Raw genomic sequence first — 26409 nt, 5'->3', positions numbered from 1 at the left:
GATATGCACATGTGCACCTTAGGTTCAATCACATTTCGACTTGGCCACAAAATGAAATATTTTCCATCTCTATGTGTGATGCTTTTTCTCTCTTTTTTTATGCCTTACATCTGGCCAAACTTTAGCTGGCTGCAACTGGCTGCGAGCTGCCTGCGCCCATGCATTCCTTGCTCTATAGAATAATAGAAAAGAGCAATTTGTAGTTCAACGCACTTGTTGGCCTACATTGCAGTTGCTGCTGTTGCTGCTGTTGTTGCTGTTGCTGCTGCTGTTGCTGCTGCTGCTGCTGTTGCAGTGGCCCGTTTCAGTTGCCCGCTGCAGTTGCATAAAATGAACAACTTTTACTCTTTAGATTCAGCTAGCTCTTCTAGCTCCGCTAGCTCTGCCTTTGGCTATGCATATGCCATTGCATGCCTTTTTGCTCTAATTTTTACTCGGCCTCCGCCTCAACTTCCTCTTAGGTTCTCCTGCTAGCTCTACCTTTAGTTCTAGCTTAATCTGTAGCTGTACCTATGCCTAAGTCTTCTCCTTTCTCCACTCTCCCCTTTCTATCCATTTTCTCTTATCGCAACTCTATTCTCAGTCTGCATTCTCTCATCGCTCGTCGCTTATCGGTTTACTCTGTTCTTGGTATCTTCTCTCACTTCTCTCTTCTATCTCCTCTATCCTTCATCTCCCTCGTCCTTTATCTCCACTATACCTTTTCTTTCTCTTGTCAGTGCTTCTAGTCTCCCACTCTGCTCCCTCCATCTCACACCTCTAATCTGCTCTCTCCAGTAGCCACACTTTATCTCCCGTCTCTCGACTGTCTTCATTATCCTCTATCCTTTCGCCTCATTCTCTTATCAGTCTACTTCTCGTCTCATTTTCATGATTCTCCATATTCCCCTCTTTCTCACATATCTCCTGTCTCTTCATTTTGTTTTCCTTGCTCATTCTCCTAAAATTCCTCGCTTTTTCTTTCACTCGTCTATCTTCTCTCGCCTTTGTTGTTACTCTACATTCTCTTCTTTCTCTCCTTACCCACCTCACTCACCTCATTTTACACCCTCTTCTCCGTCTCCCACCTCCCCCTCACAGACTAGTTTGCATTCTCAATCGAAACAGCATCAATTTGCTTGGACCCATATCAAAGTCTGCTCGACAGCAGCTACCGAAAAAATGCCTTTCGCTATTCTATTTTTTTAGCCAATTGCATTTGGCAACAATGCGGAAGGCAGTTCACGCGAATGCTTCCACTTCTGGCCAATTACATAGCCGTAGTCGTTGCCAGAAGACTTCAAGTAGAAGTAAAACTTTCCGTTGGCCACACGCAGACAAAGAGACAACAACAAAAATACAAAATAAATAAAAAACGCATTTCAGCATTCGATTCGATTCGTTCCATGGCTGTGGATGATCTCATTTCCAATTGCAGAAAACTCATATTCATTTCATATACACTTGTATATATGCTATATACATATATGTATGTGTATATATGTGTATACTCTTTATATATACAGTAGCCACACAGTCACTTGTCAACCGGCATTGCACGCAGATAAGATGGTTAGCTTCATGTTCTTTTTTTTATTTTCGTTAATCAGAGACACAGACTGAAGCACAGTTAAACACACACACACATGCATACTTTGTATATGTGTGTATGTAATTCATAAATTGAACTAATATATTTGGCATGCTGCCCGCCCACACACACACACACACGCTCACTCGCAGACACTTGAAATGTTGCGTTCAATTTTCTTTTTCTTTTCTTTTGTTTCTTTTAGTTAATATGATTAACAGCTGCTTCGGTCGTCCGTTAACGAAATTATCATTTTGCACAACAAATTATTTGTTATCGAAAGCAACATTTCTATATACATTATCATCATAAACACGCACACATACATATAGAAGAGGTTTCTTTTATATATATACATTTCAGAAACTTTTCATATTTTTCCACAACAGACGCGACGCGGCGCACATTTTCACGGTTGCACAAGCCCAAGGAGACTGAGACTGAGACCGAAACTGAAAATACACGAGCGCCGCAGCAATGCGTTCGACCACAAACAACAGCAGCAACAACAACAGCGAGCAGCAACGCTGACGACGACTACAAAGCGACGACCGCCGCCGATGTGTGGCAGCGACTCTCCCGGTCTCTATCTATGTGTGTGTGTGTGTGTGTGCTTATGGGGGCTGCTAGCATTGCCTCCCAGTGTGTAATCTCTCTCTATGTGTGTGTGTGTGTGTGTGTGTGGTGCTTGCAAGTGCAAGTGAAACAAGTAAGAACATTGCAGAACGGGCATTCCACACTGCCCAATACACGCTCTGGCTACACGTTTTAAATTACTTAAATGATATCCGATTTGCTCCTGCTATGCTATGCAATATATCCATAAGCAATTGCCTGTGCTTCACATACATAAGCCCAATAGATCTAGCTGTAGAACTGTAGATCAACTCTCCTATAACTCTCCTCTTCTGTTCCATCTGTAAAAACGGAGACCAATACTCTGCCTGCCAAAGATTCATAGATTCACACTGAGCAATGCTGACAGTTAAGGGTTTTCCTAAAAAGTATGAGTCTATATAAAACACTTGTCTGAAGAGATGATGAGAGGTAGAGCGCTAAAGATTTACACTTGCTATGATGAGCGGTGAATAATATTTAGTCAAACTGATTCTTAAGACAATTAGTCGAAAGCAAGTTGCTGTTGGGAGTTCTAGCTCTTAATGAGTGCAAGATTTGGATATAGATTTGATTTAAAATATTTCATTTTATCTATCATATCATATCATACATATCAACAACCTCAACTCTATATAGGTTAGTCCTATATACCCGCCCGCATGTACTTCACAAACGAAACAGACAAAGAGCATGAAAAGCAACCCAAGTCAACCCAAGGCAGCCAGGCAGGCGGGCTACAAAGCATCTGAGAGCTGAGCGTCGTACGATTATACAATGTGCGTTCGAATTAACCCCAAACGAATGAGGAGTCAAAATGCCGTACATATAATAATAAGACGTTTATAGATATATATTAATATATAAAAACTCTCAAGTTCTACAGAGTGGACTAGCCAGTGGAGATGGAGATTTATGCTGCCTCTAATGGGGCACACGATAAACCATTTACTCGTAGCCCAAACGAACTCAAGTGCGGACTGAGAACGTCCTCAATGCCATGAAAACAAATGAAGTACTTCGATAAGCGTAAGACTCTCGCTGGAGACAGAGGGTCAGGACAATGCGGCTCGAGAGTGCGCATGTGCGCGTGCCTCGACTGCAGCGAACATCTGCGCCCCCGCAGCGCCCGGAAGGGAATCGGCATGCAGAAGGCGGCTGCAAGTGCTCATTAACGATGACAATGGAGGAAGAGGAGGAAATGCTACAAACTGTTTCCAATAAAGCAATTACAAATGCGCATAAATTTCGAAGAGAACCCAATAAGGGCGTAATGTTATGGCACTGCATGGGAATCTGGGAGAATACACAAATAAACATGTGCAACGTCTCCCTTTCCCCAACTCCAATCACAAGTAGAGCTACAAAGTGAATATTATGCATTATTGATATATTTCGATTTATCATTTATGCTCTGTCTGCTTAGATATAGTGTTTATTACTGATATGGGTGGAATGACAATAGAACGTACATATATATTTATAATATATACGTAGTGGTGATCATATCATATCATATTATTCATGAGACTATTTATAGAGGAAGCCGACATTTGATTTACTTGATTGATATAATCGTCATTTATATATGAAATCTATAGAAGAGATCAGATCGAGTCGTACTGGCAAACGGTTATATAGATATCATTTGCCGTCGTTCCACGATTCCACAGATAACAGCTATTCAAACTTCATCACATCTATACGTGTCTACATTTCAAATTCCGAGTTCCTCTATACTAAGAAAGTGATCAAAGATATAATACTTCTTAGTCTATACACGTCTCGATTTACTTCCCGTATCAGAACAAACAAAAATCTTAAACGATTATCAAATGAGTTTTTGCAAATGACAAATCCTAAGTTTCATTGCACAGAACAAATATACTCTTGCACTTCTACTAGTATATTATAATACAAGAACTTTTGGCTAATTTATCAATTACAGTTGACAACAAACTTTTCAAATTTATGTCACAAATAGTTCTAGTTATCTCATCGAGCTCTGCACATTCTGCGAATGGGATTTTTATGCTAGTTTATTCACAAACAGCTGAGGTATACTAGATGAGTAAGGTCATTTTGATCATCGGTCAATTGTGTAAACAGCAGCCAGAGATGCCTCTTAAAATAGTAATTTAAACGAATATGAAAAAAAAACAAAACGAGCGAGTAGCGAAAAGGGAAATTTATTGAGAGTAAAAGAATAAAAGCATGCTTTTAGGTGCTTTATAAAAATACTTGAATAGAGTAGTACAGGGAAATTTATAAGATTCCGATTTCAATTGCATATTTAAAATTTTACTCTCTATTAACGAGCGCCCACTGTACTTGGTTCTGACTGCCAGCTCAACTGTTAGCCATGACTCATCGGCCTCCCACACTCACACTCACACTCACTCACACACTCGCACTCATCTATGAGACATTCATTTCACCTCCCACCTCGCATCGTTGGCTGAATTCGCGTTAAGCTAACGCAAATTAGCGAAAAAACAACTTTGAACTTTATTCCGACCACCCTCGGCTCAGATATATACCACATATATGGCCTCCCACTTGCCGCCAGCGGCGACAACTCGGCAACGAGAATAAATTTAGTCTCCTCAATTCTGTGTTTATGCGAGAAAACGGCAACTGCATTGGTCAGACACGGCTCACATGGGTCCTTACAGCATTTGTTTATCTTAACTAATCTATCTTTAACCAAAGAGCCAAGAGTTTGTATAAAAATATATTTATACTTAGTTCAGTTCAGTTCAGTTCAGTTCAGCATAGCCTTAGCCTAGTCTTTCAGCTATAATTTCTATAAAGATCTATATAATATCTCAATCGATTCGCATAGCTTTCTTCTCAATCTAATCTGCTTGCATATCTATATATTACTTTGAGAATCGATTGACATATTTAATATCGTAACGCATCGTAATTATGTCAGCAAGCGAGCGAGATTTATGTCTTCTTCTGGAAAGCAAGGGGTGATCTTACTCCAGCAGCAACGGCAGCTCGCACCACATGTGGTAAATAGCTAATTAAAGACATGATGACCCCTTTTTGTGCTCTCTGACAGAGTAATGCTCATTGAAAGAGGGAGTTTTGGTTGGTTAGACATGAGAAGAACTGGAAGCGACCTTATAGTGCATAGATTCTAGAACAATGGGATACAATGTATGATCCATGTTTACGATATAATGTTCAGTTCAAGATTTCTCTGTTTGTCTGTCTGCCCACTAGTGGAATGATAAGCTGATCATATTACCTAGTAACTATTTTTATTTACCTAACATCGATATATATCAGGGCAGTTAATCATACCAAATTCTTAGAATGAATATAGGTAGTTCTAAGAAATATTTATAAGACCTTTTTCCGAATTAGCATACTTCCCTCGTGTTCCACGATTGATTCATTTTAAATAATTTTCATACGAAACATTCATTCAGAAGCAAAGCTCAATCAATTGACTTTTGATAGTGGGTAGTATGAGTGGTAAGAACAGGTATTACCAATGCAGAAATGCTTGGAATTGTGTGGCTTCTGTCTTTCCAGACAAGATTCCGACTCAGATCAGCAGCTCTCGGCATATTTTAGGGCAACATCTAGCCAAGCACTCCCAACCAGAACACTCTTGCTTAATTACATATGCTTTATGTCCGTCCATTTGCCACGCCCATCCACGTACAAGTGCTGCCCGGGCGACAACAAATGAGATACTGAACTGTTGCCATAGATTTTCGTATTGTGGCCCGATGGGCGGACAGCTGCCACGCCTCAGCATATTGACAGTTCGTCATATATAACGAAATGTTTTGCTTGAAACTCTATGGGGAAACTCTAGCTACAAATGACTCTGACATATGTTGCAACTTCAATGGACACGCCCCTCGGCTGCTGATGTCAGCTAGATTTTTCAAGACTGACAGCCAGAAGGCAACAACAACAGCAGCAACTAAATATGTCACAGATAACATTGCTCAGATGCCAACAAACCCAACTATCCCATCCCATGAACCAAAAAACATTCAAGCTATGAAAATTGCGTAAAGTTTTTCCTTTCGTCAAGTTGAGTGAAAGTCTTTTTCCAGCCGCCGTGCGTAATAACCGGGCGCACAAATGCGGAATTGTCTACGCGCTCCATAAGATACAACTAATCAATTCAGTGCGCTGCGGGACCAACGCAACGGGTTCGGCGACAACCAACACAACAACAACAACAAGTTCAAGCAACAACAACAAGAAAGTGTGCTCCAGTCGGAAGGGTACGACTAGGAGATACTTGCTTACATATAATATAGGATATAGGAGCATGTGACCGAAGCATATTTAGATACATATAGAATATGATTCAGAATAATACTTTTGGGATGAAAAAGACGTTTCTATAGATCCAAGTAAACATACGTTTCGAGTAGTTCACTATACTAGACCAATTTTGGAGCGATCTCTTAAATTTACCGAGATATACTGAAATAAGAGATTGATTGCTAAGGATGTTAAGTATTGACATGAGGCCTTGCAAAAAATCTTCACCTCCTGTAAACTCCATATATGCTTAGCTCTACAATCCATACACGAGCCCAATATGCTCCTTTTGGGCTCATAAACGAGCATAAAATGCGTCAATTGGCCACACACATAACCATTTATGTATATACATATAATGGAAAACGTTTCCCAATCAAACACACATAAACTCGCAGAGCCAAAACTCCAGCTTTGATATTTCATTAGAGTTCCAACCGGTTTTTGGCACTCACCCGTAGTTTTCACTTTGGCCAGCGACATCAAACGAAATGAAGATTGAAGATCGTACTTAAGATACAATAATTGACAAGTCTCCAAGACCTCCAGCCACAAAACAAGCGACAACAAATTGGTTAACTCCGAACTCCACTCAGCTGTCTGTGGCTAATGGAGTTTTTTCTTTTTCGAATAAGTCAAAGTGTTTTCACATTAACATTAATAGTTTGTTAAGCTCTTGACAGTTTCAATAAGTAAAAGTGAGCCCGACTAGGAGATGCCCCAAGCCATTAAAGCCTAAAATATATATCAATGTCATCCACGTATTCATAAATCTACTCCAGAATTAGTGGCAGATGATCTCTCTTCTCTCATAGTTCAATTGATGATATTCAATGCTGATCAATGTTGTGAAATAAGCTGATACCGGGAGACTCTACACGTGATCATCGCCAGCAGAGGATCACGTTTTATATACATTGCTGGAATATCGTGTAATTCGCAACTAAAATCATTCAATACTCAGAAAAACAAACTCATAAAGACTCAAGTGCAAATGGATAAGTTGAACCTCATAAAAATATAGATATATACTTCATATATGCATATCATCTTGACTCAATCACCCTTCCCTCAGCCTCTTGCATATATTTTAACATTACTTTAATGTTATTCAGTTCCCTTTCCCCAGTTTCAGATAGATATCATATATTATTATATCATATCATATATATCATATTATAGTAAACGTGACTAAAAATAGTTAATCAATTTCATACAGACAGCAACATATTATGTCTAGCAGCTCGACTAGCTACACGTAAGCATGAGCGATCACGTGGCTTGGGGTAATATTGACTTTTATCATAGTATCGATGCAAATCAACAGACTTGACGATCTGACGTAGTTTTGATTGAGCTGCCCTAGACAATAGCCAGCTGCATGGCTCGTGGACGCCCATGACACAGCTGTGACTAAGCCAAGATTGGAATTGCATTAGCTGTCGCCACTTGGCCAACTGAGCGCGAGCCAAGCGCAATACAGAAGAAGCAGAGGCGAGTTCCACTGAAACGCGAAGCGTGGCAATCATTTAGTAATTAGCAAATTGCATGGGAAATGATCTACTCATGCAATATAATGTATATGAAGAGATAGATATATGCACAGTCAGGCAAGCCCCTAGGCAACACTGACCTGCCGCAAAAGCAAAGACGAAACGCTCGCTAGAGATTATCAATGTTTATTATTGTTATTATGAATATAAAATGAATGAACATAGAGTTCCGCCTTGATATAGGCCGGGAGATTATATAGTAATACAATATAAATGGAGCTTAGAAAACTTTTTACTTAAATCGAAAACAAAACTTTTACTTAAACTTCGAATTTATCTAGGCAGCGCAGTCGCGCGACTGATAGAACAATATATAGCCCGTTTCGGAGGACTTGTGTATGTCCGAGGTGAGGCCGTAGAAGTCCTCAATGGTCGAGGCCTCGATTTTGTCAACCATGTCGTCATCGAAGAGCAGCCAAAGCCCGTGACTCTTGACAATGCTTATGTAATGGCCTCGGTTCGGGCCCGAGCCGCAGTGTATGACGACCGCGGTCAGATCGTAGAGCCTATCCGGATTGACAGCGTCGTCCGAGGTGTTGAACAGCCGCAGCTCAAGCGGAAAGACCACCCGATGCGACACCTTGATATGCCGATTGAATTGCTCCATGTACTTGAAGCGCTTCAGGTGCAGGGCCAGTATCATGGGCAGCTTCTTGACGCGCATGCGCTTCTGCGCCTCCTGGTAGCTGCAGCAGTTGTCGCACTTGAACTTGTTGTCCGAGCACAGGGTTTCCGTGTTGCTGAAGCAGCGCAAGCAGTGCGTGATCGACGTGTTCTGATCGACGTCCACCTGCAGATCGAAGAAGTTCTCGTCCTTGCTGCTCACGGTCTCGCAGTTCAGACACCGCGTCTCCGACGTCAGAATCCCCTGAAAGATCTCGTGCACCCAGGTGGGCTCCGTGTTCGCTCCATTCGTCTGACCGATTGGAGTTGTGGTCGCTGTCACGCTGCCATTGCCGTCCAGGACGCTCAGCGAGCCCGTCGAGTTGCTGCAGTTGCCATTTGACGTCGAGGTCGATGTGGAATTGGATGAATTGGAGTTCGAGCTGGACTTTGCATTCGCAGCATTCCCATTGCCCGGAGCTGCGCCGCTGCCCAGGACCGGCGCAGTCGACGACCCGGCGGCCGGCGTCTTGCCACTGTTGCGTTCGGCGAGGATTATTTCATTGATGTGATTGATCAGAAAGTTGAGAAACTCATGGGCATCCTGCTGCATATAGTTGTCGAACTCCTCCTTCTCCTTGCGCAGCCGCGTGATGAACTTCTTCGGCGCTATCGAGCCGACCTTCTTCTTCTGCGTGGCAATGCTGTAGAATAGGTCCGCCAGGCAGGAGAGCAGCGTTTCCTTGGGCCTCTTGTTCTTGGCCTTGTACTCGAGCACCTTCTCGCGGAACGGCTTGCAGAAGTAAAGCGCCTGCAGCACCGAGTTGCTATAGCATGTGTTCCCAAAGTTAACCAGCCCGAAATAGTGCTCGTTGGGCGGGAACAGTTCGGAGCCGATCTCGCGCTCCAGCTGCGATACGTTGGCGCCCATGGTAGCCAATGGCGCTGCCGCGGCACAGCGGTACAGAAAACCCCACACTGTGTATGCTTACGTGTTTTCTCGTTTTGTTAGCCGATTCGATAAGTCGATAGGTGGCATTAATCGCTTATCGTTAGCGTTATCGAAAAATGTGTTATTGTTATCTTTCTCTTGTTTCTCTCTGTCTCTCTCTCTCTTTCTCTGTATCTCTCACTCTCTATTGAGCCTATGCAGCTCGACTCTCGACTTGTCTATAGAGATCTTTTTTCCTGCCAGCCGCGCAAAACACTTTTCTATTTACTTTTTCTTTATATATTTTTTTTTCGTCTGAAAATAAATAATTTTGAAGAGGGGAATCACGTGAGTTTCTTTCGCATAAACACAAACAACAAAAATAATAAAAATATTTAAGGTCTACTGTGCTTTCACTTGATCCTTCTCTCTCTCTCTCTTTTCGTTTCGTTTGCTTTGTTGTTGTTCTTCGACATTTAAAACTAAGATTTTTTAACTGATACAAAAAAAAGAAGTACTTTTAATAACTAAAACGGGAAGTGTGAAAAGAAAATTTTGGTTTTGAAATATTCTCTACGCAAAAATCCCCTCTCTCAAAAATATATTTTCAAACATTTGTTTTACAATTTCAAATTTGTATTTTCAAGTTTTTAGAATTTTCATAGATTTTTCCGTTAGTTGTCAAAATATATTCAAATTTATGGCAGAATTTTATATGTTAAAAGCAAAAAAAAAGTATATGTAAAATGTAAGAAGAAAATTAATGTTAAGATATTGGTCTTATCGGAACTGATTTTTGATTAATGTGATGATACTCCAAATAAGATTTCCTCTTAGACTTGATGTCTCAGAGAATCAGAAACAAAATCGAAATATCGATATTTATCGATATTAGCTACTTGTCCTGATTTCTATTCAGGTATTTCGTTTAAGGGTTTTGCGTCTCCTGCTACCTCTCTATTTGATTGCCCATCTTCGATAGGTTCAGCCCAAGAGATGCTCTTGATAAACATTTATTTGCATTGCAAAAGCGTGAGTCATGGTCAATAGCGAATCGATACACTTTACATGTGATATTGGATCTATTAAAAGTCGCTCTTGGATGACTAAATGTACTAAAATAGTAGAATTTTTAATGACAGTTAATGGCCGGAGCCGGTGACTTTTCTTTTCTGCCGAGAACCGTTGGAAGTGCTCTGGGAAATTTCCGAGCGACTGCAGCACGAATCACTGACGTACGCCGATCTTACACCTGGCTACGTGTCGTGTGCCATGGGCAATGCACTCGACACCTAGACGCGACTATAAAAGTCAACGTACAATCAACTCTTCAAATCAATTCACAGTTAATAGCAAGCAAACAAAGTACCAGAGACACAAGTGATAAGCTAAACGCTAAGCTCCAGCGAAAATCCCCCAGCCAAGCATCAGCCGAAATCCCCGCAAGGACCAACAGCACAAGCAACAACCAGTAGAGACTTTTCTCCAACAGATCTTCACAACTTCATCGCATTGGAGCAAATTTCTTTAACTCTCGTCAACAGCCAAATATATGCTGTACTCCAGAAAGAAATCAACTACAATTGCGATCGGTATCCAGCCGAGACAGTAAACCATCTATCCGGAAAACTACTAAAGATTCTGGCTTAAGCTCAGCTAAATATGTTTGTTTGCTAAACATATTCTAGACTTATAAAGGCATCGACTACAATTATGAACGGTATCCAGACGAGACAGTAAACCATCTATCCGGAAAATTACTAAAAATACTAGCCTAAATACCAAAAATCAACATGTTTATTTGCTAAAAATATTCTTAAGCTTATTCATAAGTTGTAACTGATATTAATCAAACCAAATAGCTTTGCCGTGATATATTAATAGTTTTAAATTATTGACTAAATATGTTGCCACAAAGTTAATTTTAAATAAATCACATAAAACCAATTTACAGTATTGTTTCTTTTAATTTGACTCAAATATTCTTTAATTAAATGAACAATCAGCCCTAGGCCATTTAGCCTGCATTTCCATCTTCTCAGTCGGGGGCGAAACCCCTTTCCGACGTTTTCCTCATTTGCCCAACGAAATTCCCAGCCCATTGAGAGCTACTCACTTTCAGGCTTGATGAAATTCAACTGATCAAATGACGCAAAGGCATACAGTTAGATTATATTAGCCATCAAAGTTTACTGATCTTAAACTCATTAAAATCAAGTCTCTAACATGTTTAAAACGTATATTAAATCATAATTGTTTTAGTGCTTGATTATTGTTGCCCGCCAGACTGAGATTCGTATTTATTGTACTCCCCTCCTTTATACCCTCCTTTGAAATAGTTCCTATAACATCAAGTTGAGCTTATCTCCTGAAATTCTTCATAAAATATCATATTTCATGTTCAAGTCTTTACATGCTCTAAAATTTGTTGAGAAACTAAATGTAAGTTGTACTTCAGATGTATTTTTTGGCAAGAGCAAAGCAAAAAACCCTGGAGAGGCTGGCCTAATATTATAATACACAGTCTTTAAAGTCTGACTTAGAACCAATCTAGTTTCATATATATATCCGTAATTATCTAGGCATTTTCCCCATAGAACACCAAGTTTTTCAATTCATTATTTTCCCTACACTCTACTGCGCTCTCCCTAGATTCACCGACAACTTGCCTAATTAGTTCGAGATTTTTTCCCGAAACTCTATTCGACTATTGAACTGCTTTGGATCTGTAACGCCCAACGTCGAACTTGTTCAATTTCAATGGGTATTTCTATGAATTGCTAACGATGCATTGAGGACTATAAAACTTGCTGAACTGTGAATCGAACGAACAGTTCACCAGCAACAATGCAGCCAGCTGTAAGTATTTAACTGTCTAATCAACTTTAGCGCATACTTGTATTCATATTATTTATGACTTCTCTAGATTTTTTATACGATTGTGTTGTTGGGATTGGGATTGGCGGCAACAGAGGCACGCCCCCTTCACAGTGCAACAGAAGATCCCTCAATCAAATCTGACACGAGGGTTAAGACGGAGATGGGAGTTCATATGGATATCTCTGAGCATATGGAAACAACAATGGAACCCTTAAAGCCAAAGTCTGTCACAATAAACCCCAGGGCTCAACAAGAAAAAGATCGGAATACAGCACTTTATAAAGAAACAACAACAACAAGCCCAGTAAAAGCCAAATTCTCCACAATTGTCTCAACCCCAGCGATTACTATTCAACAACGAATAGATGAGGATGCGACAACAGTAAGAAATACCAAGCCTTCTATGCCAACTCCCAGCCCGAAGATCAGCGCTGCAACAGTGTTGGATAACGACAAATCCAGTCAAAGCAAGACTACAGTGGAAACCATCAAGTCCAGTTCCGCTTCAAGCTCTAGGCACGATCAAAATCCAACAACTGATATGACACCCATTGGAATTGAGCCCAGATTGAGTGTTACGCTCTTAAAAATTCTAACACGTCTCGGCTAAGTTCATTCAGAATAATAATCTCACTAATTGGATAAAGTCAATTACATATGCCAATTAGCTGCATTTCGACCGGGAATCATCTAAGAGCTTACATCAATTATATCAGAATGTACTTAATATAAATCTACATAGTATTAAAGTGAAAACTTTTCCAAAAGTCTACGTGATTTTCCCCTCAGTACTTTAATTGCGCCGCTATTGGTGTTGCTGCTAGTTATTAATGTCAGTCTTGTCTGTCGCTCAATGCAATCGGAATATCGAGCTCTCAACACCAACACAGAGCAGGTGCGACTAATTCAGACGGGCATAAGCGACTGCATAATGCTGGTTTATGTTATAAAATATAGTTAAATTTATGGAGTTGGCAGAGATTTATGCCTGTAGAGTTAGTCACTGTTGTAGATCCTAGCTCTAAAATTTTCTTCTCTCTTTCCCAAAACTCTTTAAATATATAATCACTCCAGGATCTAGAATTTATATAAGATTTTCCTACGTATGAGGTTTACACACTTATCAATCAGCTGTATTCCTGAATATATCATTCAAAGTACAATTGTGTTTGGCTCTAGATATATATAGTAATTCCCCATTTGCCATGGGCATTCAAGCATTCCAAGATCTTAAGTACACAAATATCAAGTCTCTGGCTAGACCTCACGCAAACTGCATCACAATCAATATACCCGTCTACCTCTCTGAACGGGCTTCAGTGCATTAGCTTACGTTGGAAAACTTGTTTATCTGATAGAGCCGTAGAATAAACAGTGCGGAATGGCTAGCTCATTCAATAATTTCTGATTCCGAGTGTCTCAATTGCAACCGGTCCAACTAGTTTGGATTACTATATGGAATCACGATCAGTAGATATATTGCACGGCATATATCAAATATGGATAAACATTTTCAGACACGTTTAGTGCATTGTAAGAGCTTCAACTAGAATGTTGAAGTGAATCGCAATTGTGAATTGTGAATCGAAGTTGTGAAATAGGTTCGAATATGGATATTTCGCAGTTATTGTGCGTCTTGCTGTTGCTTTGCGGGTACATCAAGCATAATTATGCCGCGACCAAAGTATTCTATGAATTTCAGTAAGTCTAGTTGACATTTTAGCAAATGAACAAACGTAATTCTCTATTGACATTCTTAGCATACGTGAACCGAGCACTGAACGCAACGAAACGGCAGTGCTAAACACTCCGAACAACAATGAAACAGAAGTCAAGCCCAATTTGATTATAACAGGCAAACACACCTCGAGTGTGTTACTCGATAGCAAGGATGAAAACTCACCCAACAGCGTCTATACGGAGACAGCGTTCTACACAGCCGACGAGAACGGCTATCATGTCACCTACAACGTAAGCATCCAGCCAGCTGTACTGGACCCACAGCTCAATGGCGTTACCCTAAAAGTGATCGTAGGCTAACGGCAATTAACAGTATTATGCAATTGTCAATGAACGGGAGCGGGGAGTTACAATATACGAACAACTAATGTCTGAAGATTACAATTATTCATTCAAATAAACCAGTTCAACGGACTGAGTCTATTTTACAGTATTGAGAAGCTTACTTTCTAACTCAATATCGTAAACGATATTCATGTATCGTATCATTCATATAATCATTATTACATATCGTATATTGTTAACAGTGCCCATCTATCATAAGCGGATTAACTATACCAATACCAATTTGCATATATCGTATACGATATTTATATATCGTAAGCGGAATCGAACAAGTCATGATATGATTTGCATACTTTGTCAACAATATTGTATTATCTTAAGTGACATTCACATATCGTATACGATATTCATAGAGTAAAATTAATTTTCTTACCGTTTGTGAAGTTTCTTTTATTGCTGCGTTGCCCTTCACACAATGCTTGAAACAATTTCTAGTCAAACACTTTTGAGGCAATTCCGCGTGAGCTACCAGAGGCTGCTTCAATTAGGGAGGCCGGTCGTTGAAAGTGTTACAGAAATTCGAGAAGAATAAATCTATTGTTTTTCCTGCAAAGAGACAACCAAAATTGTAAATAAGGGATACATTAATTAGACGTAAACAGTAGACAAACAAATAGCTTAAATGAGGAAAACACAAATTTTCATTATTTACTCATTCACAATTTCTCGATCCCAGCCTTGGCGAGCGCTGGGCAACTGAGAAAGTCATAGAATCATTCGAACTAAAAGCGAGAGGCAATGCAAAATTATGAAAACAAGAAAAGCAAAACAAGTGAGAGTGCTCCAGGCGAATGGGCACGACTAGCAGATACCCTAAGTCTTAGCTAAGGCTGTGCCTGCAATCAGCTTGGACTTTATCTATCGAGATGGATATCCCAAATCGAGAAGAGAAAATATTCGATTGAGCTAAGCTAGGTATTTCAAGATGTTCCGTTCTTTCGACAAAATGAAGTTACTCCATTTGCAACTTTTCAATGCTTACAGGGTATACGCCACGTACTACCTTGTGGGTCAAGTGCGCGAGAGCCAACGAAAAAATAGTAATAAACAAACAAAAACAGTGATGCTGCCCGGGCCGATCTAGTGAGAGTGAGTGAGAGAACAGCGAATTGAATTGGGTCAGCGGGGTTATTAAAATGGAGAGCAAAAAATTTGTTGCAACGGTTAATAAAGCTAATTAATTAATCAAGCGACGCAAACTGACGAGGCTAGCGCGGCTGGCGAGGCGGTCGACGATAAGCAGTTGTCGCCGCCGCCTCAAGTCAAAAATCGACGCAAAGCTCAATTCGAGCTTAGTTTTCTATCAACAACTAAACGGAGCGCATCAGCAATACGAGAATGGATCTAGGCAAGCAGCTGCTAATGGGCGTGGCGCTGTTGGCGCTGGCCTGCAGCACTACCGGGGCGTATCCTGCGGCGAACAACTACACGACGGACATACTGCGCCTGGCCAAGGCGGCGCACATCAAGGCCTACCTGAGCACGGGCGAGCCGAGGCCCTGCGAGAACTTCTACAACTTTGCCTGCGGCAATTGGCCGCGGCTGCATCCCGCGCGGCTGCACAACAAGAAGACGAACTACCTCGAGGAGCTGCAGGAGCTGTTCGTGCGCAAGAGCGCGGACATGCTGAAGAGCAGCAAGACGAGTGCCGACAGCAGCGCCGACCGCCTGCTGAAGCGATTCTACGTCTCCTGCCACGCCCAGGCGAACGACACGCGCTCCGCGCTGGAGGCCCTGCTGCAGGTGACCGACTTCCGCGGCGGCTGGCCAGAGATTCGTGTGCCGTCGTGGTACTACTACGAATACGATTGGCTGCAGGCGGTGGCCATGCTCAAGCGGCGCCTGGGCGTCGATATATTCATTGGCCTGGACGTGGTGCTCGACTACAAGGAGGAGAACATGCATCGGCTGAAGATCGGCGCGCCCCAGCTGCCCCTGGGCCATCGCCGCCAATACCTGGACGCGGCCTTCCATGAGGCACGCGAGCGCTACGAGGAGGCCATTCGCCAGAAGCTCGAGGGCTACTTCCCACAGCAATCGGAGCGCTGGCAGCACGAGGTCGCCGCCCAGGTGCTGCAGATCGAGCAGCAGCTGGCCAAGGGCTTGCCCCACAATCCGGCGCTCACGCTGGAGCAGACGACGCGACTCCGCACTGCGGCCGAGATGAAGGCGGCCTACGGCAGCTACGTGGACGTGAGCCGCTACTTGCAGATGATCTACAACGACACCCTCTACGTGGACCTGTACGAGACGCCGGAGGACTACATGTCCAACCTCGTGGATGTGATACGCAACACGCCAAAGCTCCACCTGGCCAACTACACGATCTGGCGTGCCCTGGACACCCTCGATCAGGCACGCGTGCCGCTCAACGCTCAGCCGGGCATCTGGTGTGTGCAGCTGGTGCGCCAGTACTTCCCGCAGCACCTGGAGAGCCTCTTCCATCGCAACTTCAACAACATGCAGATGATCAACGAGCTGCAGTCCACCTGGGCGGACATCAAGCGCGTCTTCCGCGAGGATCTCCAGGCATCCACCGATCTGCACTGGCTCACGCTCGAGACCCGGCAGAAGGCCATTGCCAAGCTGGAGGCCCTGGAGCTGCAATTCCGCAACCACGACGACACCCAACTGATACGACAAGTGCACGGCCTGAATCTGCACCAGGATCAGTTCTATGCGAACCTAGTCAAGGTGCTCCAATGGCGCACCCAGCGACATCTGGCAAAGCTCGTCGAGGAGCCGCGCCTGACGGACAAAGTGTACAAGGTGCCGCACTATGAGCTGACCACCAACAAGATGCAAATCCCGATCACCTTCCTGCAGGCCCGCTTCTTCTGGGATCCCGTCTACCCGAACGCCCTGAAGTACGGCACCATCGGCGTGCTGCTGGCCCGCCAAATGCTCCACGGCTTCGACGAGGTGGGTCGGCGCTACGATCGACACGGCTACCGCAACAACTGGTGGGACCTCACCTCGGAGACTTCCTACTTACGTCGCGCCCAGTGCTTCCAGGAGCAATACGCCGTCTTTGTGCAGTTCAGAGACAAGCCCGTCCAGGACAAGGGACTGCTCAGTCGAATCGTGGCCGACAACGGCGCCCTCAGCATCGCCTATCGCGCCTACTCAAAGTGGCTGAGGAACTCGCCTGAAACATCGGCGACTTATCAACGCGAACGCCTGCCCCTGCTCGATCACACGGAGAACGAGCTCTTCTTTTTGGCCTATGCGCAGCTGTACTGCTCCGACTATCCCGAGTCCGTTGAGCTCTTCGAGGAGCTGCCAGAGCCGTTCCGCGTGAACACGGCTCTTTCCAACTCTGAGCAGTTTGCACAAGCCTTCAGCTGCTCCAAGAGCGATAAGCTCAATGCTCGCTTCAAGTGCGCCATCTATTAAAATGTTTGCCCAGACATAACATTTCTATACACACACACACACACATCTACATATTAATATACATATATTATATTCGAAAAGTCCAATAAAGCTATGCACATGTTAGACTCTTCTTGATTTCATAGGGAAGAGAGAGTATACTGATGTTAGCCTGCCTGATCGTCTCTCTCTCTCTCTCTCTCTCTGTCTCTCATTCTTCTTATAAGCAAATAAGATATCTCTTGAGCTCTAAGAACTATAGAACTGATTCCTTTCTATACCAATGCATAACACAAGTTAATCTCCTTTTCAACCCAGGGTATCTATCTACTAGTCGCCTCTGCTTCTCGCTGTTTGCTCTCCCTCTCCCCATGATAACCTCGGCATGAACTACACCGCTCTTATCTGCCTCTGTTTGAGGCCGAGCTCTGCGGCGAGCGTCGACAGCAGTAGTTGAGAGCAACTCAAAGATGCAGCAGCATGTTAGAGTCTGGCTACATAAAGGTTCTGCTCGCGCTGGCGCTGACGCTGATGCTGATGCTGCTGCTTGCTGCAGCTGGTCAGGCACCTGGCGATGATGGAGTTGGCTTTCAGCGGGTCTACCAAACGGAGGAGACGGTGCGCCAGAGCAAGGCGCAGGAGATGCGTCGTCAAATCAATCTGCACGCCGATCCCTGCACAGACTTTTACGAGTACGCCTGCGGCCATTGGGGGACAGAGGCGACGCCGCAGCTGAGGGCCGAGCGTCGCATCAGTGTGGAGCTGCAGCGCCTGCTGGAGGAGTCGATGCACCGCAAGGACAGTGGGCTAGTGCGCCAGGCCAAGGAGTTCTATCAGTCGTGCCTGGTTGCCGAGGCGCAGCGCAGCCAGCAGCAGGTCTTCCTCAGCGAGTTCATACAGCAGAATGGCGGCTTTCCGGCGGTGCCAGGCGCCAAGTGGAGCGCGTACAATCGGGACTACAACTGGGCGCAGATAGCCGGCAAACTGAGGCGGCACTACGGCATGGACATTCTGATTGGATTGCGTGTTAGCTACAACTACGCCAGCGTGCAGGAGAACAGCATCTACCTCAGCGAGCCCTCGACCCTGATACCCAGCGAGCTGTGCAGCCAGCGACGTCTCAATAGACTCGATGCGGCCTATGGGGAGCTCGAGCGCCTGGTGACGGAGCAGCTGCGCACCTGGCTGGCCATGGGCAACGAGGAGTCGGCACGATTGGCGGCCGAGATAATTAGCTTTGAGCTGGAGCTGTGCGGTGGGATGCAGGGCCTCGAGCCATGGGATGCTGAGCTGCATCTGTACTCGACGAACTTCACGCGCAAGACTCTGGCGGAGCTGGGGCAGCTTTACGGCCTGGACCTCGAGACCTACGTGACGGCCGTCTATGAGCAAACGGTCTTCAGGCCCGTCTACATGGCCGCGCCGAACTACTACCGTCAGCTGCAGCGCACGCTGGGCACACGCAACGGCACGCAGATAGCCAATTACATAATGTATCGGGCAGTCGGCGCGTTGACGTTTCCGCTCGGGGACACGCCGGAGCACAGGCCGGCCCTCTGCTTGGACAGAGTTAGGCAACTGCTGCCCAGAGCGCTGGGGGAGCTCTATGCGGCGCGCTACGCCCTGGAGGAGGCGAAGCAGCAGCAGCTGCTGCAGCTCTACGATCACCTGAAGGAAGCACTCAAGCATAGCGTCAGCGCCGAGTGGCTGGAGGAGGGCAGTCGTCGCATCGCCCAGCGCAAGCTGAGCCTACTGCAGCTCTCGATGCCCAGCTATGAGCAGCCGCTGGTACTGAAGCTCCAGCTCGAGCGCAACAACTACTGGCACAATCTGAGGCAGCTCATGGAGCAAGTGCAGCTGCAGCAGCAGAAGCGAGAGGCCGAGGAGAACCTGCCCCTGCCCACTGACCCAGTTGAGGCGTACGAGACACGCGTGGTCTATCGGCCGCTGCAGCGGCGTCTGGAAATGGGCTGGGCGCTGCTGCAGCCCCCCGAGTACGACGAGCGCTACGGCCATGCCCAGCGCTACGGCACGCTGGGCGTCAGCCTAGCCCGCCCGCTGGTCTCCGCCTTCGATGAGCTGCACTGGTCGAGGGGCCTGCTCGAGCACGACAATTGGGACAGACTGACCGCCTGGAGGTACCACAACCGCAGTGAGTGCTTCGCTCGCCAGGTCGAGGAGTACCTGCAGCGCAACGAGACCGCAACGCAGCAGCTGATAAACGACAGCGCCGCCCTAAATGTCGCCTTCAATGCCTACCTTAACTGGCTGAGTCTGCAGGCGCCCAACAACGACTTCGTCCGGCTCAGCAAGGAGACTCTGCCTGGCCTCAACTACTCCAACACGGCGCTCTTCTTCCTCTCCTTTGCCCAGCAGCGCTGCCAGCCCAGGGACAGGGAACAGCACCAGCTCTGGCCCCAGCCATGGCCCCCGCTCACGTACAGCGCCAGGCAGACGCACAGCTGGACCCGCCTGGCAGTGAATGGCCCATTGCGCAACCTGGCCGAATTCGCACGCGAGTTCCACTGCCCACCTGGATCAGCAATGCATCCACACGACAAGTGTGTCATCTACTAATATACCTACATAAATGCACCTTTAATAAAGTATTTTTTACCCACTCGATCTCTCATGATTTTCCATCAATGCCAACAGCTCGAGAAACAGGAAGTGCTCGACTAGTAAATACCCTGAACTCTACATTGAGCTGTTGCTCTAATCTGTTCTAGGTTTCTTCTGTATGCATTATCAGCGCCTGCGCTTGGCCTTCACACAACATGAGCAATAGTTTAGCTGAACTCGGATTCTACACGATTGAGTTTCACACAATATTGAGAGCTTGGATCTCTAATATCAAATATTTTAAAGGGGTTTTCATTCAATATATATGTAGATGTCATATTAAAATTAAATTCGATTTCTTCAAGCTATTGATATTTATCGATATTCTTCTTCCAAATGACTTATGATTTATCTGTGTATTCAAAACATAATCATATACATTTTTAATATGATCTCCATAGCTTTTAGGTTTTTTAAGCTATTTTAATATCGATATTTATCGATTGATATAATCTGGCATAATTTATCTAAAACAAATGACAAACTTTTTAGTGGATTAAGTATCCAAGAATCTATGAAATGACAAGTCTATACCAAAACACCTCAGCAATCGATAAGCCTGAATAATTTTGCCTTTCGATAACAGTTACATTCATTGAGAGCCAGCGACGTGCGAGGTCGCCGTTTGTTTGTTTCTCTTTGGCTCTCGCAGCGCTCGTGTCTTTGGCGATAACCCTAGGAACCAGAGCCGGGAGTACATTGAGCGCACACTTGACCCCAATTCGTCAAGTTCATGAGCGGAAAATTTATACGACTACAGAATGCTTATCAATCCATCAAGCAGAGCTGGAGCTAGCTCAGTTGATTCTGGAACGCTAAAATGAGAACTACACGATTTGCACAGATCTTTGCGCTCTGCCTGCTTCACCTGGCCGGCGCAGCTTCTGGAGCTGGACCCGCGTACAGGTACAACAACGTCAACATGAATCGTGGAGGCGGTGCTGCTGCCGCTGCTGCCATGCACATTCATGGACACGGCCACGGCAATGGTAATAGCAACAGCAACAGCAACATTGTGGACAGTCGCCAGGAGCAGAGAATACGCCAGAGCATGTCCAGAGATATGCTCAAGTATATGAACCTGAGCTCAGATCCCTGCGCCGACTTCTACGAGTACGCCTGCGGCAACTGGGGCCGTTATCACACGCGTCAGCTGCGCGAAGGTGAGTTGATAACGGCCCAGCACTTGATGGAGACTCGCATTGTGGAGCAGCTGCAGCAGCTGCTGACGCTTCCCCTGTCGGCCAACGACCTGGGTCCGGTGAGCGCAGCGAATGTGCGGAAGGTGCGCAGCTTCTACGACTCCTGCGTGGCCGTGGAGGCCAATGCGGCGGAGCGCCGCCAATTCCTGATGAAGGTCTTGCGGGAGCACGGCGGACTGCGGAACGTGGCCAACTCGCATTGGAAACACGACTACCACTGGCTGCAGATGCTCGCATCGCTGCGGCGCAACTACGGGCTGGACATACTGATCGGCTTCGACATCGATCTCAATCTGCAGCAGATGAGCGGCAGCAGCGTTTACCTGGGCGAGCCTCGGCTGACCATCATACCGGCAGAGCACTGCAACGCGCTCGCCACGCGGCAGGCGAACGTGCGCGACGAGGTCTACGAGCAGATCCAGCAGCAGGTGGCGGACAACATGCGGGACTGGTTCGAAATGGAGAGCGGCGAGGCGGCGCGCTTCGGCGGCGACATCATTCGCTTCGAGTTCGAGCTCTGCAAGCGCATGCGCGAGCAGGAGACGCTGCCTCCAGTGGAGGCCAGCACCCCGGAGGTGCCGCCCGTCTACAGCGGACGGTCGCGCGTCGGGCAGGAGCGACTGCGCCAGCAGCAGCCTGGCGGCAGTCCGCAGTACCCGCGCATGAAGCTGATCGAGCTGACCGCCAAAATGGGCACCTGGCTGGACTTTAAGCTCTTCGTGGAGAGTATTGTGGAGACCGGTTATCCGGACTACGTCTACCTGCGCTCCCCCAGCTACCTGGCCCACCTGGTGCGCACGGCGAAGAGCAACAACCAGGTGACCATTTCGAGCTACATCCTCTACCGAGCTCTGCTCGAGCTCAACCAGCCGCCCGAGGAGCAGGCGATGATGCGTCCCCGCCAATGCGTGCGCGTCATGCAGCGACTCTTCCCCCAGGTGCTGGGCGACATGTACCAGCGGCACGTGCAGCGCGACGAGGTGCAGCACGACATGGAGGACGTGTTCAGGGACCTCGTCAAGGCCTTCGATCAGCAGCTCCGGGTCGAGTGGCTGGACGACAGCGACCGGCGCACAGCCCGCACCCGCCTAGCCCAGTACCACACACAGTTCCCGGACTACCAGGGCGTCGATCTGGCGGGCTTGCACTTCCAGAAGAACGAGGACTACTGGCACAAGCTGGAGACGACGCTGCGCTACAATTCGCGCGAGTATTTGAATCAGCTGCGCGGCAACGACTTCGGGCAGATGACGGAGAACTCGCTCAACGCCTTCGAGGTGCGGGCGGCGCTGGAGCCGCGCCAGCAGGCGGTGCTCGTCGGCTGGGGCCTCATGCAGGCGCCCTACTACAGCCACTACTACCCGAAGGCCTTGAGGTACGCCCTGCTCGGGCAACGCCTGGCCGCTGCCCTGCTGCAGGCCTTCGATGACGAGGGCTGGAACCGACATCCGCAGGCGACGGCGCCCTGGAACGAACTAACCATGTCCGGCTATCGCAACGCCACCGAATGCCAGCGTGCTCAGTACAGCAACTACTTGTCGAATCAGCCCAGCGAATTTCGCAACGCCACGAGACTGAGGGAGATCATAGCCGAGACTGGGGCTCTCAATGTGGCCTTCAATGCGTACCTGAGCTGGCTGGAGCAGGTCGACTCCAAGATGATACCCCTGCTCCTACGCGAGACACTGCCCGAGCTGAACTTCACCAACACTCAGCTATTTTTCATCTACTTCGCCCAGCTGCGCTGCTGGGCCAAGCAGAACGAGGAGCCCCCCTCAGAGGCCATGCCGCTCCTCCAGCACACGCCCCAGCGCTGGGATGTCAATGGGCCGCTGAGCAACTCCGAGGAGTTCGGCAAGGAGTTCAATTGCCCTCTGGGCACCAACATGAACAGCGGCAACAAATGCTTGATATTCTAAAACTTAGCCTAAGATAGCTTGCAGCTAAAGCGGGAGTGTCTAGAGTATAAAGTCTATGCTAGTACGATAAGGCAATGATAATTAATAGTATGTATAATTCACTCATGCTCATTATATCTGTGAGTTGATAGAGTTTAAAGCAAATACACAGATGTTTAGGCTAATTGAATTTGTCTTTTACTTGAATTTAATGGATATTCCAGGGTGTAACAGGAAGTGAGTATAAAGCATATAAGAACCGACTGCAAAATACTCGTCCAAAAAAAAAAAGACAACCAAACTTCTACATAAGAGAATATTTTCTGATTCTAGAGAGTTTTTTGATCCAATTTAGTTTAATCTCTAGCTTGTCTTCATGTATACAGACACAAATCTATGCAAAGCCAAGTATATTTAGTATTCCATAAGTATTTCTAGTTTATCTTTCTAGTTTGCATTTTACAAATAGGATAGGTTAGGCGTAAAGTATATCTACTGAAAATGATCTATGGGAACCTATCGAAATTTCATTTCATAACACAATATTTATGTCAGCAAATACGAAAAGACTTCTTCAACATAAATCTAATAAATTTTTAGGGTGTGACAAGAAAAGCGATGGGTCTTACATACAGCCAACCTATATATACATACACATATACATGTGTATATAACTATGTCAACGTCGATGGCGGCGCAGTTGAGCGTAGCATGCGATTCGGTTTCAAAGCAGAATTAAGCACTTGAACACGCACCGCCAGGCAAGATGGATGCAGAAAAAACAATATTGAGATATGTGCATGTATATCAATATATCTCTCTCTATATAGATATATAAATATACCAGGCACATATGTGCTTATATAGTCGGAGAGAAACTGCGTATGTAGGTCGTTGCCGACCTTCAACTGACAATCGATTGCTTGAATGGCGACTATTGAAATCGTTTTGTTTCTTTTGTGACTCACGTACTTCCGTCTTATAAAGGATTGAATATGGATATTATTACAAAAATGGAGAACAAAAACATATGGCGGAAAGCAACGGATTCACTTAAATTTAACAAGTTTGCAATGTTCTCTGTTATGAACAACGGTTCCTTATCAATTTACCTTTAAATCGATTGATATTAGTCATTTGGAACAGTCCATTTAATACAAAGTTATAAATATATTATGTTACATATATGTGGTTGGGCTTATGTTTTAAATAAAGCTGTGCGTGAGCGTATCTGAGTTCCTTACACTAAAACAAAAGCAGAAGAAAAAACTCTATTGCCACAGTATTGAATTACGCATTGAAAAACAATATGAAATCCAATTATTTATAACAACTTGTGTGAATCATATGAAAAGAAATAATACTCAAAGCGCGAGTGCCCGACTGGCAAAGACCTGCAATCGATACAGCTAGTAGATAATAATAGATCATTGGAAACTGCATTTGGTTGGTGTAGCTCTTAAATCATTTGAAGTTTGTTATCGATTTTTATCGACTTTCATTCAGTTCCACTGACGGATTCTGAAAACAAGAGCAATGAACAAGAGCCCATATTTATTATGAAAAAGCCCATAACTTGAATTCGTAATGATGAATAATATCCGTTGACATTTAATAATTTCAGCTGCATCAATATTACAGGGAAAATCTATTGAAAAACAGCTGGAAATGCCAACAAGTGATTGTGCCAGCACCTGAGTCACTCTTTTCAGCTAACAATACGAAAGGTGCACGGACCAGAAATAGAATAGTCTCCCGGGCTCTTGAGATACGTAAATCAAGTAGACAAAGCCTCAAATAAATCAAACAAACCCCATGCGTAAGTTTCTCAGCTGCAGATGACCCAGTTTCCGACAGAGCCAGAGCCCCTCTGCACATAGATAGATACCCCAATGATCCCTCCTCGGAGTGATGTTTGTCTGCTTCGGGCGAGCGCATCCACTTGAGTTTGCTATCTTGGCATTATGTATAATACGTTATTTGATTTACACATTTTTGACCCCAATGCGAGAATGTTTTACATTTATTTCAAATGTTTGGGGCGCTTCTGGCTGCAGCTCTGATCAAGTGCTAAATGGGTTTCCTACCAGAGTTCATTAATCCTAAATGATGAACAAGTAGCGTTATCTACAAATGTGTTTCGGGAATACTAAACAAAATGAGCTATCTGTTATGGGACATACTTTTAGAGTTACGAATGCTTTACACTAGACTTCAAGAGCTCGTGTAGAAGAAATCAGTGGAAGGGAATACGATATTATGCAATGTACGTATTGTTTTCCAACGGGGTAAATTTGGTTTACTTTGATATTAATTCTAACCTAATCCAGAAGAACTACAGGAATAAACATCGGAATCATAGCACATTAAGTATTCATCATAAAAATCAAATTATATTTTGTAGTACAGTGTAATCACACACACTTGCAAACAAACACATATGTATGTATATACACACTTCCAGCTCGTGTGTAGGCGGCGATGACAACTCACAGACTCTTCATATATGGCCTGGATATTCAAGTATGAAAACACTTTACATTCGAGTTTGGCAAACAATTAATAAAGAAACTTATTTTGTTATTCAATTATTCGTATACAGGCAACAAATTTTTGGACACGAATGCGAAACTTCTATTTGGCCTTAGATATTTGCATAAATATTTACACTTGGAAAAATAATTACATCTAGGAAAAACAGAAAAACAAAATGTAAATATTGAGGCTACGCATAATTAATTCATTGAACAGAAATTAACACCGTTTCGATCCG

The 26409-nt window shown here is 44.9% G+C and overlaps 7 protein-coding genes across 9 annotated transcripts in view; 5 read left to right on the top strand and 2 right to left on the bottom strand.

Moving 5' to 3' along the window:
• LOC108659285 (uncharacterized) overlaps positions 1-15073 on the bottom strand; it is a 29619-nt gene extending 14546 nt beyond the window's left edge. The window contains exon 1 of the mRNA XM_018112137.3: positions 14913-15073. The gene's annotated coding sequence lies outside the window, so the exon portion shown is untranslated. The remainder of the gene's footprint in view (positions 1-14912) is intronic.
• Usp12-46 (Ubiquitin-specific protease 12/46) lies at positions 8146-15070 on the bottom strand. Of its 2 annotated transcripts, none has more exons than XM_018112141.3 (2): positions 14913-15070; positions 8146-9889 (listed from the first exon to the last, which is right to left on the bottom strand). In XM_018112141.3, the coding sequence occupies exon 2, from the start codon at positions 9572-9574 to the stop codon at positions 8318-8320; it is 1257 nt and encodes a 418-aa protein (XP_017967630.1). In that variant the 5' UTR covers positions 9575-9889; positions 14913-15070; the 3' UTR covers positions 8146-8317. The 2 variants fall into 2 exon arrangements, with proteins under 2 accessions (XP_017967630.1, XP_089120892.1); XM_089264766.1 differs by lacking the exon at positions 14913-15070 and adding an exon at positions 9992-10201.
• On the top strand, positions 12126-13187 carry LOC149092035 (uncharacterized). Its single transcript, XM_089264792.1, has 2 exons — positions 12126-12433; positions 12501-13187. The coding sequence occupies exons 1-2, from the start codon at positions 12422-12424 to the stop codon at positions 13062-13064; spliced, it is 576 nt and encodes a 191-aa protein (XP_089120918.1). The 5' UTR covers positions 12126-12421; the 3' UTR covers positions 13065-13187.
• Positions 13995-14627, top strand: LOC108649598 (uncharacterized). Its single transcript, XM_018098570.2, has 2 exons — positions 13995-14155; positions 14215-14627. Exons 1-2 carry the CDS (start codon positions 14064-14066, stop codon positions 14492-14494), a joined length of 372 nt encoding a protein of 123 aa, XP_017954059.1. The 5' UTR covers positions 13995-14063; the 3' UTR covers positions 14495-14627.
• A 444-nt stretch (positions 15074-15517) lies between the features above and the next one.
• Nepl15 (Neprilysin-like 15) overlaps positions 15518-26409 on the top strand; it is a 162083-nt gene continuing 151191 nt past the window's right edge. For both annotated transcript variants that reach the window (XM_018112140.3, XM_089264758.1), the window contains exon 1: positions 15518-17959. In XM_018112140.3, coding sequence (XP_017967629.1) covers positions 15878-17935 — 2058 coding nt within the window. In that variant the 5' untranslated portion in view covers positions 15518-15877 and the 3' untranslated portion in view covers positions 17936-17959. The remainder of the gene's footprint in view (positions 17960-26409) is intronic.
• Positions 18346-20520, top strand: Nepl14 (Neprilysin-like 14). Its single transcript, XM_018112139.3, has one exon. The coding sequence runs from the start codon at positions 18395-18397 to the stop codon at positions 20489-20491; it is 2097 nt and encodes a 698-aa protein (XP_017967628.1). The 5' UTR covers positions 18346-18394; the 3' UTR covers positions 20492-20520.
• Nepl13 (Neprilysin-like 13) lies at positions 21244-23822 on the top strand. Its single transcript, XM_018112138.3, has one exon. The coding sequence runs from the start codon at positions 21357-21359 to the stop codon at positions 23655-23657; it is 2301 nt and encodes a 766-aa protein (XP_017967627.1). The 5' UTR covers positions 21244-21356; the 3' UTR covers positions 23658-23822.

This window comes from Drosophila navojoa, chromosome 2, assembly GCF_054131105.1.
Source record: "Drosophila navojoa isolate 15081-1374.11 chromosome 2, UAZ_NAV_1.0, whole genome shotgun sequence".
Lineage (NCBI taxonomy): Eukaryota > Metazoa > Arthropoda > Insecta > Diptera > Drosophilidae > Drosophila > Drosophila navojoa.
This window is presented reverse-complemented; position numbering and strand designations above follow the sequence as displayed.